The 17,317-nt window shown below is 44.8% G+C and overlaps 1 protein-coding gene across 1 annotated transcript in view; it reads right to left on the bottom strand.

Annotated features, from left to right (window-relative positions):
• The window catches only part of LOC147615841 (Acyl-CoA N-acyltransferases (NAT) superfamily protein), a 45,902-nt gene extending 30,217 nt beyond the window's left edge, over positions 1–15,685 (bottom strand). The window contains exons 1-2 of the mRNA XM_086777988.1: positions 15,415–15,685; positions 14,472–14,594 (exon numbers count right to left, since the gene is read on the bottom strand). Of these exons, the coding sequence (XP_086634114.1) occupies positions 14,472–14,594; positions 15,415–15,568 (277 nt within the window). The 5' untranslated portion in view covers positions 15,569–15,685. The remainder of the gene's footprint in view (positions 1–14,471; positions 14,595–15,414) is intronic.
• Positions 15,686–17,317: the final 1,632 nt, after the last annotated feature.

Genomic DNA, 17,317 nt, shown 5'->3' on the forward strand with positions numbered 1-17,317 from the left:
TCTGTAATTCTTTGCTTTCAAATACACTTAATTCATTGACATCCATAGAAGGTATAAGAAATGAAGAAAGTGGAATCAATACACAATGGAAAGCAATATACAAAGAAGAATCCATTATATTTCCAAAACCAACAGTATTTACAAGAGGTCCCTAAGAGGGATGTATACAATCACCTAAAATACTATACTGGGTGTTCCTATGTTGAAAAGAAAAAATATGACTAGACCAATCTATCTGGACTTGAAGAGTCTTAAACCACTCAATCCGTAATAACAAGTCTACATGTTCTAGGTGCATAACATAGCATTCCAGAGTATCTTTGTAGTCCTGAATCTGGATTGGTAGCATCTCCACCTTCCGATCCCATACTTGCCGACCCGTAGGTAGGCGTACCTCATAGGTATGATCGTTGGGTGATGTATCAAGACTCTATTTCTGCACAAGTTTGTAGTTAACAAAGTTGTGTGAGCTACCAGGGTCTAGAAGAATGTGGATTCTATGGCCGTTCACTTTTCCATAAACTCGGAGAAGATCATGCAAGCCAAAAACTTTAGAGTTGAACAGACAATCAGAACATGTACTAGGACGAGAAAGTACAATAACTGACGTACCTGTCAAAGATAACTGGTTAGCTGTCTTTGGCTTGGGTCCTGCGTTGGTCTTTGCACCCTTTTGCTTCGGGCACTCATTATGCATGTGTCCTTTTTCTTCGCAGATGAAACAACGTCCCTCCTTCTTGAGCTTCAAAGCCTTAAGGAGTCGTTTCTTCTTTGCTGGTGTCGAACTTGAATTCTTCGAAGGTTGGTCCGAAGACTTTCCTTCAGTCGTGTTAGCCATTGGTGCAGAGAACTTTCTTTTATGCTTATTCCCCTCCTCAGTAACGGGTTTAGACTTGGAAGAGACCATTGTATCATCATAGATACGAGCTGAATGAATGGCCTCGTCCAAAGTTTTGCATTTGTTATTTTTAACCTGTAAACGGTATGAGTCGGGTAAACCGGCTACAAAGAACCCCAAAAGAGTTGTGGGATCCATCTTCGTAGCTTTCCTCTGCAAGTCCCGAAACTTCTGGAGGTAGACCTCCTAAGTGAGGTGCTGCGAGGTCATGGTCAAAGCGGTAAACCGGGCAACAACATCATAATCATCCTCTTTCTTGAGGAATTCCTTCTTGAAGATGTCTTCGAATTGTGTCCAAGTCGTTGGCTTAGGGTTGAGTTCCTTCCACCAAAGCAAAGCTTTGCTTGAGAGGAAACCTGCTGCTAACTGGATCTTTTGTCCATCATCATATGGATGAAACTGAAAATGGACTTGCCACTTATGTAGCCAAGTGTCCACGATCTCCTTGGTATGCTGCTTTTGCTCGCCCCCGAACTGTTCCGGAGTAATGTTGGGGCCTAAAGCAAAGGCCAAGATATCCATACCCGAAAGAGTAGATAGGGTAGTGGTCAAAAGAGAGATGGAGTTCTGCAAAGCTTGCATCTGGACGGCGATTTGTGACTGACGTTCCGAAGAAGAAGCTTCGAGAGCAACTTTGAACTCTTGGAAATCTAATTTTGACACATAATCGTCAAAAAGATCGGCATCAGTATCTTCTGGCCGGCAAGCCTTCGCGTTCAATAAGGGGCTCCAACTCGGATTCTTGGGTCGACATCTTGAAGAGAGCAAGCGGAGAGAAAATTCGATCTTGCACAAGAAAAGTGCGAGAGAACTTGAGAGCTTGAGAGCTTGAAAACTTAAGAGATGTGTGGCAAGAAGCCCACTTAAGGGGTTTATATAATCTTCCCCAAAAGCAACTTCAGCTTTTGCTTTTGTGTGTGTGTGTGTGTGTGTGTGTGTGTGTGTGTGTGTTATATATATTATATATATATATATATATATATATATATATATATATATATATTGTTTTCTTTTAAAAAAACATCTTTAAGCCTTAGGGGGGATCTTTAAACTCTTTAAAAAAAAGTTTAATCCAAAAAAAAAAACGAAAGCAGCCCAAATCGGCGTGAATGCTTTTACTGTTTTTTTTTTCTTCTCCCCTCGTGGATTTAGCGCTGCGGCCTTGCCTTGCTGCCGTCACCTACCGTGCTGCCGGTGCCTGCGCTTCTGCCAGCGCCGCCTTCGCTCAGGTGACCGTGGGCTGCCTGCGCCAGCCTACGCCTGGGCTTGGCCGGCTACCAACCTTGCCTGGGCGCCTGCCTGCGTAGGCCTGGGCGCCTGCCTGCGTAGGCCTGGGCGCCTGCCTACGTAGACCTGGGCACCTTTACGCCTGGCCGTCTGTACACTTGCGCCAGCAACAGCCGGTAGCCCGCGACCAGCACCACCAACGATCACTTCTCGCGCTCTCTCTCTCTCATTCAAACAAAAGCGAACATGCTTTTTTTCTCTCTCTCTCACAACTGTTCATGCGACTGCACAAACACATCCAGCCTTCTTCTTGCAAAGCAAAACAACCCTGCTAAACCACCTACATTCTCATCATGGGTTTCTTTGATGAAAAAAACAACATACTATCTAAAAAAACAGCAGCATGCATAAACAAAACAGCAAGCTTCTTGAACACATACCTTTCTTCGACCTCATCTTCTCTACCTACCGACTTGCTTGTTCACGAGGCACGCTCTGATACCACTGTCAAATCCCCATAGGATCTCCTCGTAGAACGCTCCTAGTACGAGACTCGAAACCTGCAAACAAATCAAACAAACAAGAAGGGAGTGCAGGCCTGACTCACCTCCCAACCATGACAGCCGTGGGCAAGCCCACCAGACTTGGTTGTCCCCACTGAGCCACGAGCTGAGCTAACTAGATGGACGTACCGACCAATCTCTACCTCGTGACGTCCCATACCGCCACGAAGCTACCCTCGCGAACCTTGAGACTGCTGCCGGCCTCAGCTGCATGAAGCAGGTGCACGTCTGCACTAGATCTAGGCTCCAGACCATAGAGCTCTCACAAAACATGCGAGACTCTATATGACTAATGACTAACCTTAGCCACCCTTTTATAGGCTCTTGGCCGGTCATCGGGCGTTCACACTTGGGCGCCCGCCCGTCCATACTTGGGTGTCCGCCCGTTAGTCTATCCCTAACTCAGCTCGCCAATCAGCCTGCCTAGATCCAAGCTTCCCCAAACCTCGAAGCTAGTCTTGTGTGCATGTAGCACACGGTAGACACACACTGAGCACATGACAATAAGACAGTTTGAAATAGCCTTTTGCAATGAGGAATTTACCGAGAAATCTATGCTCAGGCATGTGGATATGCATCTTAAAGAGACTGCAAGTGATTGGTGGATGGCAAAGCTTTTGGATAGGACAGCTGCCCGTACATGGAATGCTTTCAAAGAGCAATTTTATGATCAGTTCCTTCCTCACTTTGAGAAGGATGTACGAAAGGAATGGGATTGGCTAACATAGGATGAAGGCGAATCCGTTTCTTCTTATGTTTCAAAGTTTTGGCGGATTCTTCTCAAGGTCACACCTTTCATGACGATTAGTGAGGACGAGAAGAAAAGAAAGTTTGAGTCATTCAAAAGAGTCTTGCAGTGTACCCCCACAACACTTTACAGGAGCTCATATACTCCGCAATTATTTCTGAGGAGTTGCATGGCAAGGGAGCATCAAAAAGACAAGAATTCAGCTCATACAAAGGAAAATTCAAAGCTAGAAATGAGGAGAAAAAGGGTGAACAGCCACCTAAGTTTATGTCTCATGAGTCCAAGGATGCAAAAGGAGGCTCAGAAAAGAAGCCGTGGGGTAAAAAGGATGATCCTATGCTGTCCAGACAATATATCTTTGATTGCATGAGAGAGGGGAAGTGAGCAAAGATCACATGAAAGCTCAATGCCCCCAAAATCTCAAAAAGAATAATGTGCAGGATGCCAAACCAAGTGTGAATGTTATACCCGATGTTCAGGCCGATGTTCAGGGTAACACTGCACATGAACCAAAGAGCAGGATTTTATGCAAGGTGTGTGGTTAGCACGGAGTATGTGGTAAGAGTTATGGTATACAAGGATTATGGTATACAGGTCTATGGATTCCTGGACTTCTTTTCTAGGGATTTGGATCTATCCTCAGGTTTATGGATTATTCTTTTTGGCTCCCTTTATTTGGGATGCATTGGACTTATGAAACTCATGGTTCACATACCCTGTGTAGTGTTCTCTTGTCCTAAGTGCTCTCTTGAAGATTGTTTCTACCATGTGTGGGTGGAACAATAGAGAGCAGATGGAAGGGAACATGGGCACTTCAAAGGGTAGTGACAAGCACAACATACCCTATGTAGTGTTCTCTTGTCCTACGTGCTCTCTTGAAGATTGTTTCTACCATGTGTGGGTGGAACAATAGAGAGCAGAATCCAGATGGAAGGGAACATGGGCACTTGAGAGGGTAGTGTGAGTTGGTGGCCGAAATGCCTATAAACTATGTGTAGCAGAAATGCTTATGGAACACCAGGCTATCTATGCTTGCGAGTGATTGTTTTATCTTGTTGCTTGAGCCCATCTCTCATCCAAGGTGTGTGGTCAGAGTACCAACACGGAGTGCAAGTGGTAAAGTGGACATGACGCCTAGTTGGCACAAAGCTTATGTCTATGCCCAAGGTCATGTGGACTAATGCCTTGTTGACAGGAGACTTATTTTGTCTCGCCCATTTACTTGGGACATGATTATGATATCTGGACTTATGGAACTGTTTTGTCTCACCCATTTCTTTGGGACATGGATTCTTCAGTTATATTGGATTTTTGAGACTGTTTCATCTCGCCCACTTGATGGGACATGATTATATCTTGAATATATAGCTTGAAGCTTAAAGTTGTGGACAACTTTTAAGAAGCTAGGGAGGATGTCACCAGCCTGGATATTTCCCAATATGAAAGGGGTCTGGTGGACTCCAGGATGTCTAAATATTTGGAAAGTACAAGCTTTGGGAATGGGGGATTATCCTAGAATACAAAGGACCATACTCCTAAAATTTAGGAGAGTTGCTATTTTTGGCCCCCGACTCCAATGGAAATTCTGTTCGCGTCATTACATCTGGAATTGAGCAAATACCAAGAGTTGGCAAAGTGTCTATGACAGAATGTCTACCAGTTGGGATATTTTTAGAGATAAAGTTTATGGAAGGACCCATCTCTTAGATTGGGACATGTGACAACCAAAGTGAGACAAGTGGCCTGACACTTGTTAGAAAGTGGATCAAAGTGAGACAAGTGGCCTCACACTTGTCACTTCAGCTATTGTGTGGCTCTCCACTTGTCATTGTAGCCTTCTCTTGCCATTTTAGCTCATGGGAGGCCCAAATCTATAAAGTGGAGCCCTCTCTCTTCATTAATAGAGGCTCTCTTGCTGCACACTGGCCTCTACCACCGTTACAGGCTACCCTAATGATGGCTACTCTCTCTCTCTTGAAGGCTGCCCATGAAGAATACCGGCTATTGGGGACTGTTTTGGAGGCTTCCATTGCGAAGAAATACTATTTAATCATTTATTATGATTTCCAGCAATTGTACTGGCTATACCAGTCCTTGTACTTGTTGTACTTGCTGTGCCACCCATTGTACCAACTGTACCAGCTTCTGTACTTGTTGTATCAGCCACTGTACCTGTTGTACTAGTCACTGTACATGCTATACCAGCATTTATACTTGTTGTACTTGCTGTACCAGCCACCGTACCGACTATACCAACCACTATACCTGTTGTACCAACCATTGTATCGGCTGTACCAGCCATTGTACCGGCTGAATGGAGAGTTGTACTTGCTGTACCAACTCTATTGCATGAAGACCTGTGGATTTTGGGGAAGAATCAGTAACCACACGGAGGTATATGGATTATGTTGTTGGCTCGACATTTCTACAGCCTATGTTCTGGCTCAGTTGCCTTGTGTTGGGCTATGTTATGGCATTTGTATATGGATAATCCGGCATCTCCCGTGGGGAGAGTAAGGCCCTCAAAGCTTGTACATGATATTATTCTCCTTGGGTAATAAAATACTCCAAGGGGGGGGGGGGGGGGGTCGGCCCATTCCGGCCTCTATGTGGTGTCACATGTGCAAGATCCATTTTCAACATTTGTGGATGTTTTGTCCAGCTTTTATGTTTTATGCAAAGTGATAATGGATATGTGTTAAGGCTGTGGCCATGTTTAAGTGTTTTAATATACATTGACGGTATCAACAAGTGTGTCAAAGGCCCTAGTCCCCCGGGCACCACCGCGAGTTACAACTCCCATCATTGGGAAGCTTCGGATGCAGATTTAGGGATATTTGGATCATGAAGACTTCCTCGTGGCACCACTTATAGGATGTGATGTGTTACTTGGGATGCCTGGGCATTACCGTTTGGATCCCAAGATTTTGCGACATTCAGGATGTGTGTTGATTATAGGGCCCTTAACAAGATTACTATCAAGAACAGGTTTCCGATTCCCCGAATCGATGATATTCTTGATAAATTGAGAGAGCTGCTTGTTTCAGTCGCATTGATCTTAAGAATGGTTACCATCAAATTCGAGTGGTACCTCAAGATGTGCACAAAACGGCTTTTCGAATATCATTTGGATTATATGAGTATTTGGCTGTGCCATTTGGACTTACGAATGCTCCCGCCACTTTCAATAGAATGATCGACAGAATTTTTAGACCTCACTGCAAGTTCATAGAAACTTTCTTTGATGATATTATCATTTCCTCAAAGAGTGAGGCTGAACATAAAGAACATCTTGCCATTGTTTTTGAAGAGCTAAAGAAACATAAGCTTTTCATCAATGGGAAGAAGAGTGAATTCTTCTTGTCAGAAATTCACTATTTAGGACATATTGTTTCCAAGGATGGAGTACGCATGGATCCTGCAAAGATTCAAGCAATCAAGGATTGGCCAGAACTGCAGAACGTGCATCAAGTTAGGAGCTTTATTGGTTTATGCTCGTACTATCGTCAATTCATTCGACACTTTGCTTTCTTAGCTTCACCGTTACATAATCTAACGAAGAAGAAAGTAGCATTCCGTTGGTTAGAACCCGAAAAAACAGCTTTTCAGAAGTTAAAGGATGCCATCATATCAGGGCCAGTTCTTATTATTCCAGATTTGATAGGACTTTTGTGGTCAAGTGCGATGCATGTGGATATTGCTTGGGGACTGTTTTGAACCAAGAGGGACATGCAGTGGTTTTTGAAAGCCGCCGCTTGCAACATGCGAAATTGTATTTGCAGGTTTATGAGAAGTGTTCTTAGCCGTTATTCATGCCCTTCAAACATGGAAGCATTATCTTTTGGGGGGCTGAATTTATGGTAAAAACAGACCACCAGAGTTTACAGCACTTTCTTACACAGCCTAAACTCTCAAAAAAGCATCTAAGGTGGGCGAACTTCTTGTCCATGTTTCATTTTTAGATTTTGCATACCCCGAGCAAGAAGAATTTGGTGGCGGATGCTTTGTCACGCAGGCCACAAGTGCATGCTGTAACTACCGCCTACCACCAGGGCTTATCAGGGATGCCAGAAATGTATGCTTTGGACACAAATTTTCAGCTTATTTGGGCTGATTTGAATCATGGTACTGCTGTCCCATCTTATTCGATTAGAGATGGGTTTTATATGATGCAGAATCGTATTTGTGTAGTGCGTGAATTACGCCAAAAGGTTATGGAAGAGAGTCATGCTCCGCCATTGCTGGTCATCATGGTATTCTGGCTACTACACAGGCTTTGGAAAGATATTTCTTTTGGCCCTCTACGCAGGGATATTGAAGCTTATGTGCGAAAGTGCATAGTGTGTCAGAAAGTCAAGTTTGATAGACACAAGACACATGGTTTGCTTCAGCCTTTACCCATTCCACAGGAACCATGGGAAAGCATTCCTATGGATTTCATTATGGATCTTCCGAAATCGGCACATGGAAATGATGCTATATGGACTATTATAGATCGTTTTAGCAAACAGGAACACTTTATTCTTGTGCGGAAAACAATCAAGCCTGAGCACATGGCAAAGTTGTTCTTAGCTCAGATTTTCAAACATCATGGCATGCCCAAGTCTATTGTGGGGGATAGAGATCCTCGGACTACCAGTTTATTTTGGCGGGCATTGTTTGATAATATGGGCACAAAGTTGAGTTTTTCATCAGCCTATCATCCTCAGACGGATGGTCAGAGTGAAATAGCAAATTCAGTTGTGCTTGATTTGCTCAAATGTTATGTATCTGAGCAGAAGTCAGATTGGGAAAAGTATTTGCCATTGGTTGAATTTGCATACAATAACACAGTGCATTCTTCAACTAATAAGGCTCCATTTGAGATAGTCTATGGCAAGGTGGTGCTTCCACCTATCTTACGAACAAAAGCACATGAGTATGTCCGTGATTTGGATGCTATGGATGCAAAATGGATGGACAAGGATTATTTTGCAGATTATCCGGAACTTCTGAAGGCCTACTTGGAAGCTTTTCAGTTGCGGTCAACTGCTTAAAAGCTGGGGGGGAATGTCAACTACTTGGAAGCTTTTCAGTTGCGGTCAACTGCTTAGAAGCTGGGGGGAATGTCACAAAATTCCTTACAACTTCTATTTTTCTACTGTTCATGTGTGGCAGGTGGAGCCTGACATGACATACATGTATGGCTGGTGTAGCCTGACATGGTGTGTCTATGTGGCACATGGAGCCTAACATGACAGTACATGTATGGCTGGTGTAGCCTGACATGATAGTACATGTGTGGCTTGTGGAGCCTGACATGGTGTACATGTATGGCCATGGAGCCTGACATGATGAAAGTCTCTGGGACTAGCTATCTTGGAGATCTTGTGTATTTATGTTCTGGGAAGGTTCCGGAAGGATCATGAGCCCTGGACATTTTATCGGATACAACTGAGCAGATGGGTGTTTCTTCCTATATAATTGCACTCGTGTGTGCATGACTTTTATTTTATCTTTGGATGACTTGTCTTGTTTACTTGGACAATGCCTGAGATTTCTACCTGTGTTGTACATGGGGCCGGGGACGCTTGGACACCCTGTGGACGTGTATGTGCACACCTGTTTGGGACTGACAGGTGGTCTATATGTGTTTTGCAGGTGGTAAGTATTCCCAAAAACTCAATTTACAGCTTTATGAGTTCACATGTTAATAATTATGGGTGCAAGTTCACACTCACTTATAAGTTCTCCGAACACTATAAGTGACCGGAGAACTTATAAGTGAGTACACATTGAGCAAGACTTATTTAATACACGTGGCGGCCAAAGACCGGGCACTAGACATTATTTGGACCCCCTTCATGTAGGCGCCCCTTTCTAGACCAGAAAAGCACACGTATGGGCTATTTTCAGCAGGGGAGCCTCCATTATTGACAAAAACTCCAGATTGAGGGGTGCTTTTCAGGAGTGCATGAGGGCTGGTCGGCTGGTTTTCAGCCTGTTGGCAAGTTTCTACAGCCATCCATCGCAACTAAAGTTCACCGGATGCATGGGAGAAGCTGGCCGACTCTTGCTGCATGTTCTCCACTGCTGGGCGGCTGATCTACAGCTTGAATAGAGGCTGGACAGAGGTTAAAAACAGGGAGGAAGAGCTGGTCATGGGCTTCTAGACAGTTTTCCTTCCGACCAGAGGTTTGCAGGCTTGTGCACAACTGCTGGTCGCTTTCTTCTGTGGCTATTGAGGGCTGGTTGACTGCTGAAAACAGCCTCTGAGGGCTGGTAGATTTACCCTATGAGCCAGACAGAAAGAAGATGAAGATGTTGAGTTGTCCCGGGCTGATGTGGGAGTGCTATGGGCTGTCCATAGTTGTCCTGCATGTGCTTGAAGCCGGGAATGCTCACTTGTGCTGAGAATTGTCAGCAAATTCTGATTATGTGATGTATTCTTGTTTTCATATTGTATTGGAAGAAACAAGTGCAGCCAGTGGTGAACCTTGGGCACCTGCATAAGTTGTATTGGAAGCAAACTCCTTTTTGGTAATCTAACCATAAAGAGGGAGGGGGGGGGGTCAGCCCATCTTCTGGACCCTAGTGCGGTGTAATGTGCAAAGTTGTCATCTTATTTTATCTGCCATGCATATGTGTATTTTCAGATTTCATGATTGATTAGATTTTTCCATGTTCAGTTGCCCCTTCCGTTTACAAGGGCCCCCTCTTGCAAGCAAGAGTATTTGCTTTATTTCTTCTTCTGGAGAACTATAAACAAGCTGAATTGAGTCCACAAGACTGAGCGGACAAACTAACTGACTGACCGCCAAACGCAAGGACGAAGCGACCAAACGTTGGGCAGAATTGTGCATAGGCTTTAGGCATCTGTGAAGGTATCTTCGAGGGTAAAACACTGGCCCGAGGACTAAGGGAAGGTGTGCTACAAACTCCTGAGGAGACTGAACTTCTATGCCTTGGGCTACAAGTATGCACAGGCACATGCCTAAGCATACATGCTTGACTGCTGATGCTGAACTCTGATTTTTTGTGAATGAATATATGGGACTGAACTGATCTGGCCTTTATATACGCTTCCGGGGAGCAAGTCAGCTGCCCCTACAGCCTGTCGGCTGGCATGAAATGCTCACGACTAGCACTAAATGCCAGTCAACTGTAGCAACTGAAACCCGACTAGTCGGTTGAGATACATGCGTCGGCTGCTGCATCTCCTGGCCGACTGAGCCTTAAGACCCCGAAGGGTCTAGCCGACTGGTCTAATAAGCAAACCAAGGGATCTTGACTACACCTTGCAAGGTTAGCCACCACATGGGCTGCCTTGGGGCTGGCCGTAGGGCTGGCCCCCTTCTAGATGATATGCAACTACATGCTCATAATGCAATCTACTACTATGGCTGACCTCTACATGATCTTGAATGATGAATGCTTGCTGAATTCTCCACAGTGGGTTAAGAGGATTGACCTAACACTCTAAGGCTGGGAAATTGACCTACGAAGCTCGTGCCTGACATGTCCTGGACTAGGCTCACAAAGGGGGTCACGGAATACGACAAATAAACCCTAAAAGGTACTACTTCTGTACATGAATCTTGCACTGTTGATGAACCAGTTTGTCACCGTGTACCACAGTGCATGGGTGCACGTGACAGTTGATGGCCACAACAATGAAAACTTTGATGACCCTCCTGCAAACAGGCTCTAAGAGTTTATATCTAGAGCCAACGATTTTGAAGATGAAGATGAAGACTTTGACCTGGTACACGCCTAGAAGCTAGGCTTTTGTTGTAAGAGGTCTCTACCTTGACACATGCCTTGAAGCTTTCGCCTTAGAGTTTTCCGAAAGTGAAGACAATGCAAGGTCTAGATCCTTGCCTGCATCCAGAGCTATCGTGTGAGTGTCATGGGTTCTTTGCCTAGGGAGTCCTCCCAAAATCTGAGTTAAATAATACCTATGTTTTTCCTTTATATGTTTGTACTGCCTTCACTTATAAAGGGCTCCGTGTTTTTATCCATGTTAGGAGCTGGGGAGGGGGGGGGGGACGAAGTTGGCCTTGCTACTTCCGTCACTTGCTGATTGGAGGATTAGCATGGCACAGGAGGTGCGCATGGCTAGATCGCTCCCTTGCAGCATGTGATGAAGATTAGAAGGGAGCTACTTCCTTTGCGTGTTGGGTCTCAACACCTTCGCTCCGAAGGGAGGTTTGTTGGGTATTCAGAGCTTCATATGTGTAAACCAACCCTTGTATGTGTTTATGTGTCCATGTATGTGAAACAACCCTTGAATGGCTTAGTGTGTTTATGTGTGTGAACAACCTCTTATAGCCGTTTTATGTGTGAATGTGAGTATAGTCTCTCTCTCTCTCTCTCTCTCTCTCTCTCTCTCTCCACCACACAGCATGGATATCTTTCATCCTCCATGGCTGCTTGTTGGCCTGTGCTAACCCTAATCTCCCACATACTGTGGTTTGTGGTAGTACACAACAACCAAGTCAAGATTTGGACTCCTTGATTATAAAGTCGTCAGTGGTGACTAGATCAAGCGATGGCTTCATCATGGTTTTGCCAGCTGCAACACAATCAAGAGTGGCTTGTCCTTTTGCGGGATATGCATTTCTCGAGGCAACTAATTAGAAGCTGGCCGGGGGGGGGGGGGGGGGATGTTACAAACCTCCTTGATTATGGCATGTTTACATTGGAAATATGGATTAGGGTTTATTGGACAGCTTTAGCGTGGTCATATGTATGAATTCTTGTCTACTTACCGTACAGACTGTACAGACAGCCGTACTGTTTGGGCAACACGTGCTTCACACGCATGGACTGAATTGCTGAATTCTTTTCTTTACCTGCTGTTTGGAGACATTGCAAGTGTACAAAAGCTGGTCTAAGCTGTGTTTACAGCCCGAGACTGGTTTGTGTGGACCTGGTCGAGACTGGTCTAGGCTGTTGTTTACAGCCCGAGAGTGGAAGGGGTTCCTGCCTGGACAAAGAAAGGTCGTGCTACCTGTAAAGACTCTGGAAGCATTGGAGGGTTGTGGCAGGCAATCATGATGTTACATGCGGAAGCTTACAGACAGGATTATTCTTCGGATAACGAATATTCAGCACCTTGGTTCCTAACATAGCGGAAGTAAGAATGCAAGAGAGAGAGAGAGAGAGAGAGAGAGAGAGAGAGAGAGAGAATAAGGCACAGTACACACGATTGGGTCCCAAATACCCTCTACAAGGCCCCCACCAAGGATGGTGTTTGCTTTATTGAATGATGAGAAAAAGACCAAATCTGTAGATCTTGTCTTGGCTGTAGACTTTCAGCCTGTAGATGATCTGGTTCTTAACCTTCAATCTTCACCTTTGCTTGAGGCTCCCTTTGGCTGTCCTGGACCTTGGAGTTCTTCAACGCTTAGTCATTTGAGCATCTCATAATTCACGTTCTAGCCTATGCTTTTATAGCACTTTCAGATGCTGGTCGGTGGACTCTTACAGGGGTCAGCCTGTTTTAATAATCCCCAGTGCCCATGACCTGTTTTACTGCCATTAACTAGGCGCCTTGTTGCCCATAATGCTGGCTGCCTTGGAGATGCTGTCCAAGCTGCTGTCTGGCAGCCATTGTGCCCTGGCCACACTGTCTAGACTGCCTACGAGCTGGCCGACAGGCTGTCCAGGCCCTTCTAGGCCTGGCTTACAGCATGCCCAGCCATGGGTTGGCTGTAGGGCCTGGCCATGGGCCTCCTTGGCCCTTAGGGTGGCCTACAAGGCCTACCCCCTTTGTATGCAAGCATCTTAACCCTTTTTCTAGGGTGGCCCACCAGGCTGCCCCTTCCATCTACATGCTCTACTGCTCACATGCCTAGTGTCTAGCTACAAGCCGAACACCCAAAACACCTATCATCATTCCAGAGGGTGATCACAGTACGGACTGACTGTGCTTCATGTGCGGGACCTGCACACCTAACAAAGACCACACCTAACAAAGACCATGTCCAGGACTTGTACACCTACATCAAAATAACATGTTAGAACCTTCTCCCTCACAAAGTGATAATGCACCTCAATGTGCTTTGTTCTAGCATGGTTGGATGCTTCGAGTGGAACACTGACTGACTCATCCCGGACTGGGGCTCACAAGGGACCAATTTCCACCCCAGGTCCTTCACCTGCTTGCACAGATATGTCCACGTGGCATGCAAGTGCGGGATGCCCATGACACATGAACATAAGTGAGTATGCAAACTGTGTGACCCGTTGTCACATTTTCAGGACTACTCCTTGGTTCCATGAACGGCTGTCACAGGAACTTGGCAAAGTCATGACCAGCTGTCATGGCTATGTGAGTATGCCAACCATGTTATCGGCTCTCACAAGCATGTGAATACTCTTTGAATTCAAGGCTGGCTGCCATCAGAATCATCACCTTGTTTTGTTACCATAGATTGGATGTACTTGAAAAATCTGGTGCACACGGGTTGAGGCTTCTCTAGGGCACCCGCATCTTGTACAAGGACATACTCCTTTCGGTAATACAAATATCTTGGGGGGGGAGGGGGGGAGAGGGGGCGCTCATCTGGTGTGATCGTGCAAAGCTGAAATTCTGATTTTGTCTCTTAATTGTGCCACGTTTCATTGTACATGTAGGGCCCACATAATATGTGGGCCTATTTGCTTTAGGCACTTATCTATTTCCACATTTATAATTTCCAGTTTACACGCGAGACATATGGTATATTTTTTGGTATCATAGACCCATTGGGCCATTGTGTATATAGAAGACATTAGTAACTGTTGGGTCTTTGTAAGACGTTAAGTAAAATCCTCTCTCTCTCTCTCTCTCTCTCTCTCTCTCTCTCTCTCTCTCTCTCTCATATACATCCATCCCGATTCCCTACACACAGCCACCCACTCACATACACACGCGTGCGCGCACAATGAATGCGTGTATGACACATGTTACACAAGTGCAGCTCCGTAATAGGAAATGTCTAAAAACGTCTTCTGAAAAAAACATTTATTGTGTTGCAGACTTACTCTATGGCACCAGTATGAGACATACCAATACCCAACCTTCTATAGGGAGCCAAAACACCCAGCGTCATGATGTACAATCGCACCAAATTAGCATCCTTTCGTTCAATGCGGCAAGCAATAGACCCAACACAAATGTCTCCATAGTATGCTGTTATTGTGTCAAACAGGTAGAACCATCAAATGTTAGCATCTCATGCCATTTGAACAAGTATCAAACCGTGATTTAAATCAGAGATCAACTTGCATAAAGCACAACATATCCTTCCCTGGGTGCAGGCTGCCATAGCAAGCCATGCCTATCTATGACATTAAGTGGGGATTAAGATCTGCCCCCCTTGCTGCCAGGATAGGCTGCACCAAGTGGAGATTCAGATGCCCATGGCCATCTAAGCCCGAGAACTGGATGGAAAAGCCTGCTCCACAATAAGCTCAGCCAGCATTATGACGCTGAAAGCTCACCCTTCGGAGCTAGTAAAATCTGTAGTTGCGCTAAGGTGAAAGCTTATGTGTAAGGACATAACCAGCTTGGATTCAGCCATTTTACCAAAGAATGTCAAAATGCTTGCATTGGACAAGAACTGCAGGAGGCCGGGTCTGAAGATTTAAGATAACAACAAAACCCCTACTGCTCCAACTCCACCTCTGAATCCTTTGTGGCAGGTGTGGAAGGCACATTGGTTCTCCATTGTAGGAGACACGGTCTAAAGACTGAGAGAGCATATCGGCTCTCCAACTCCACCTATCATTTGAGCTGTGTGTGTGTGAATTTACCTAGTGCTTGCTGACACCAAAATCTCTTTGTCCTTTGGCAAGCGATTGTCGACTAATCCATCATCATCGGGGCCAAGGTGATGATGTTGGCAAGTATTTGGGAAAGAGGCAGTCCCTTGTATGGTACTAAGATGTGTGTGTGGGGCAAAAAACAGGGAGAAAGAGGTCATATACAGAAGACATGGCAAGGGGCATACCCAGTTTAGTGAAGTCGCCGGAGGAGAGGACGTCGCGGTAGTATCTGCCGTCGTACCTGACCGGGAAGATGGCCAGGTTGAGCTTGGTGAGCTGCATCAGGTTCTTGTCTCTCACATTGTCGAATGAGACAGGCACGTCATGCGCCCGCCCCATTCTATCGATCAGGCCGTGGCCTCGCTAACCTTGCAAATCGCAATCCGCACCAACTTCGGTTTTGCTTTGTACATATCCCGTGTGCTTTGCTTTCTACTCAAAAGTCTTGACTCGTGAGTAGAGTAGTTTTTTTTGGCTTTTTGCCTCGACTCTTCACTTCCTCTTCTATAGTTTTTTAATCGCTCTATTATAATAGTTTGATAATTTCCAAATAAGATAATCTAACCACTAAATATATATTATGTCCCTGTTATACTATACTAGTACTCAACTTGCGTGTTGTTGTGGTATGTAAAAGACATTAAGAAGCAAAACACAAGAATGGAAGCTGGAATATAAAGGGTCAAATCAGGAATGGAAGCCAGAATACAAAGGGTCAAATCGATGAGATTTTTTTTTCTTATTTTTTAGAAATCCAAGATTTCTTTTTTCTCTCCTCTCCTTGTGCCTTGGTTGTCCATGGTTAATATGTAATAGACGGCATTAGTTGATAAGTTATACTTGCAAAGGTCTGGTGAGCATATCCTATGGTTGAAAAGTCTAATGAAATCTACTTCAATTCGCAACTCTATCTTCCAAATTTGCATGGTACACGTGTAGCTCTCTCTCTCTCTCTCTTCTCTCTCTCTCTCTCTCTCTCTCTCTCTCTCTCTCTCTCTCTCTCTCTCTCTCTCGACGTGTTCCAGTCTCTCCCAAAAACACATTGACAAGAGAAAGCAAGACAAGCAAAACATGTCATGAAAGCTTACCTATATGCCGCAATAGATGTGACCCTCTCTTCTTTCAGATAGCTCTACGTTGGCGTACTTCTCCCGATCCCTTGTCACACCGGCTCAGTTTTAGTCCCTTGGGCAGCCAAAACATGACGTGGGAGCTTACCAATATGTTGCATGGATGCAACCTTCTCTTCTTTCAAGAGCTCTATGCTGACATACTTCTCTCGATCCATTGTCACACTGGCTCGATTGTAGTCCCTTGGGTAGCATGGATGCAACCTTCTCTTCTTTCAAGAGCTCTATGCTGACATACTTCTCTCGATCCATTGTCACACCAGCTCGATTGTTGTCCCTTGGGTAGCCAATACTCCTCTCTCTCTCACTTATGATAGCTACACAAGCATAGAGATAGAGTAGAGAAGCAAGAGCAAGACTCAATTATACAATGGGAGATTGCTGTGTTGGATTATGAGGGAAAATTGGCTTATATACAAGGCCATAAGTATTCACACACACTTAAATTGTGGTCAGTCGGGCATCCAAGGCTCATAAGTGGCCTATTTCTTATACAATGCTTAATCTCATAATAATACATGCATGAAGTACATTCATATGAAATTCATCCCAGCTTTCTACCACATGCTCTTAGAGCAAAAATCACCATAAGTATTATGTTAAACCATTACGGGTGCCCGTAGATCTGGACAATAATGTTGCTCATAGCTTGATTGTATATCCTTTTGGTGTGTCCATCAATCGACTTGCAAGGCTAATGGAGAACTTCTTCATTGCTCAGAGAGTGGAATGTAGGGCTCTATGGTGAAGATATTTTATTTAGGGGCCCCCATTTTATTGGCTAGGTTTTGGGTTATCAAATAGAGTAGGAACTTGTAACATGAAAGACAACTTATTGTGCTTGCACCCTACACGATGAGGTAAGGGTTTGGTAGGGCAAGGAAGCACAATATACCCCAAATACTTTAAGTGCAATGAAGATACATGCAATGGGTTATATCACATAGACCATGATTTC

Source organism: Cibotium barometz, chromosome 39 (assembly GCF_041138505.1).
Source record: "Cibotium barometz isolate CiBa-2024 chromosome 39, ASM4113850v1, whole genome shotgun sequence".
Taxonomy (NCBI): Eukaryota; Viridiplantae; Streptophyta; class Polypodiopsida; order Cyatheales; family Cibotiaceae; genus Cibotium; species Cibotium barometz.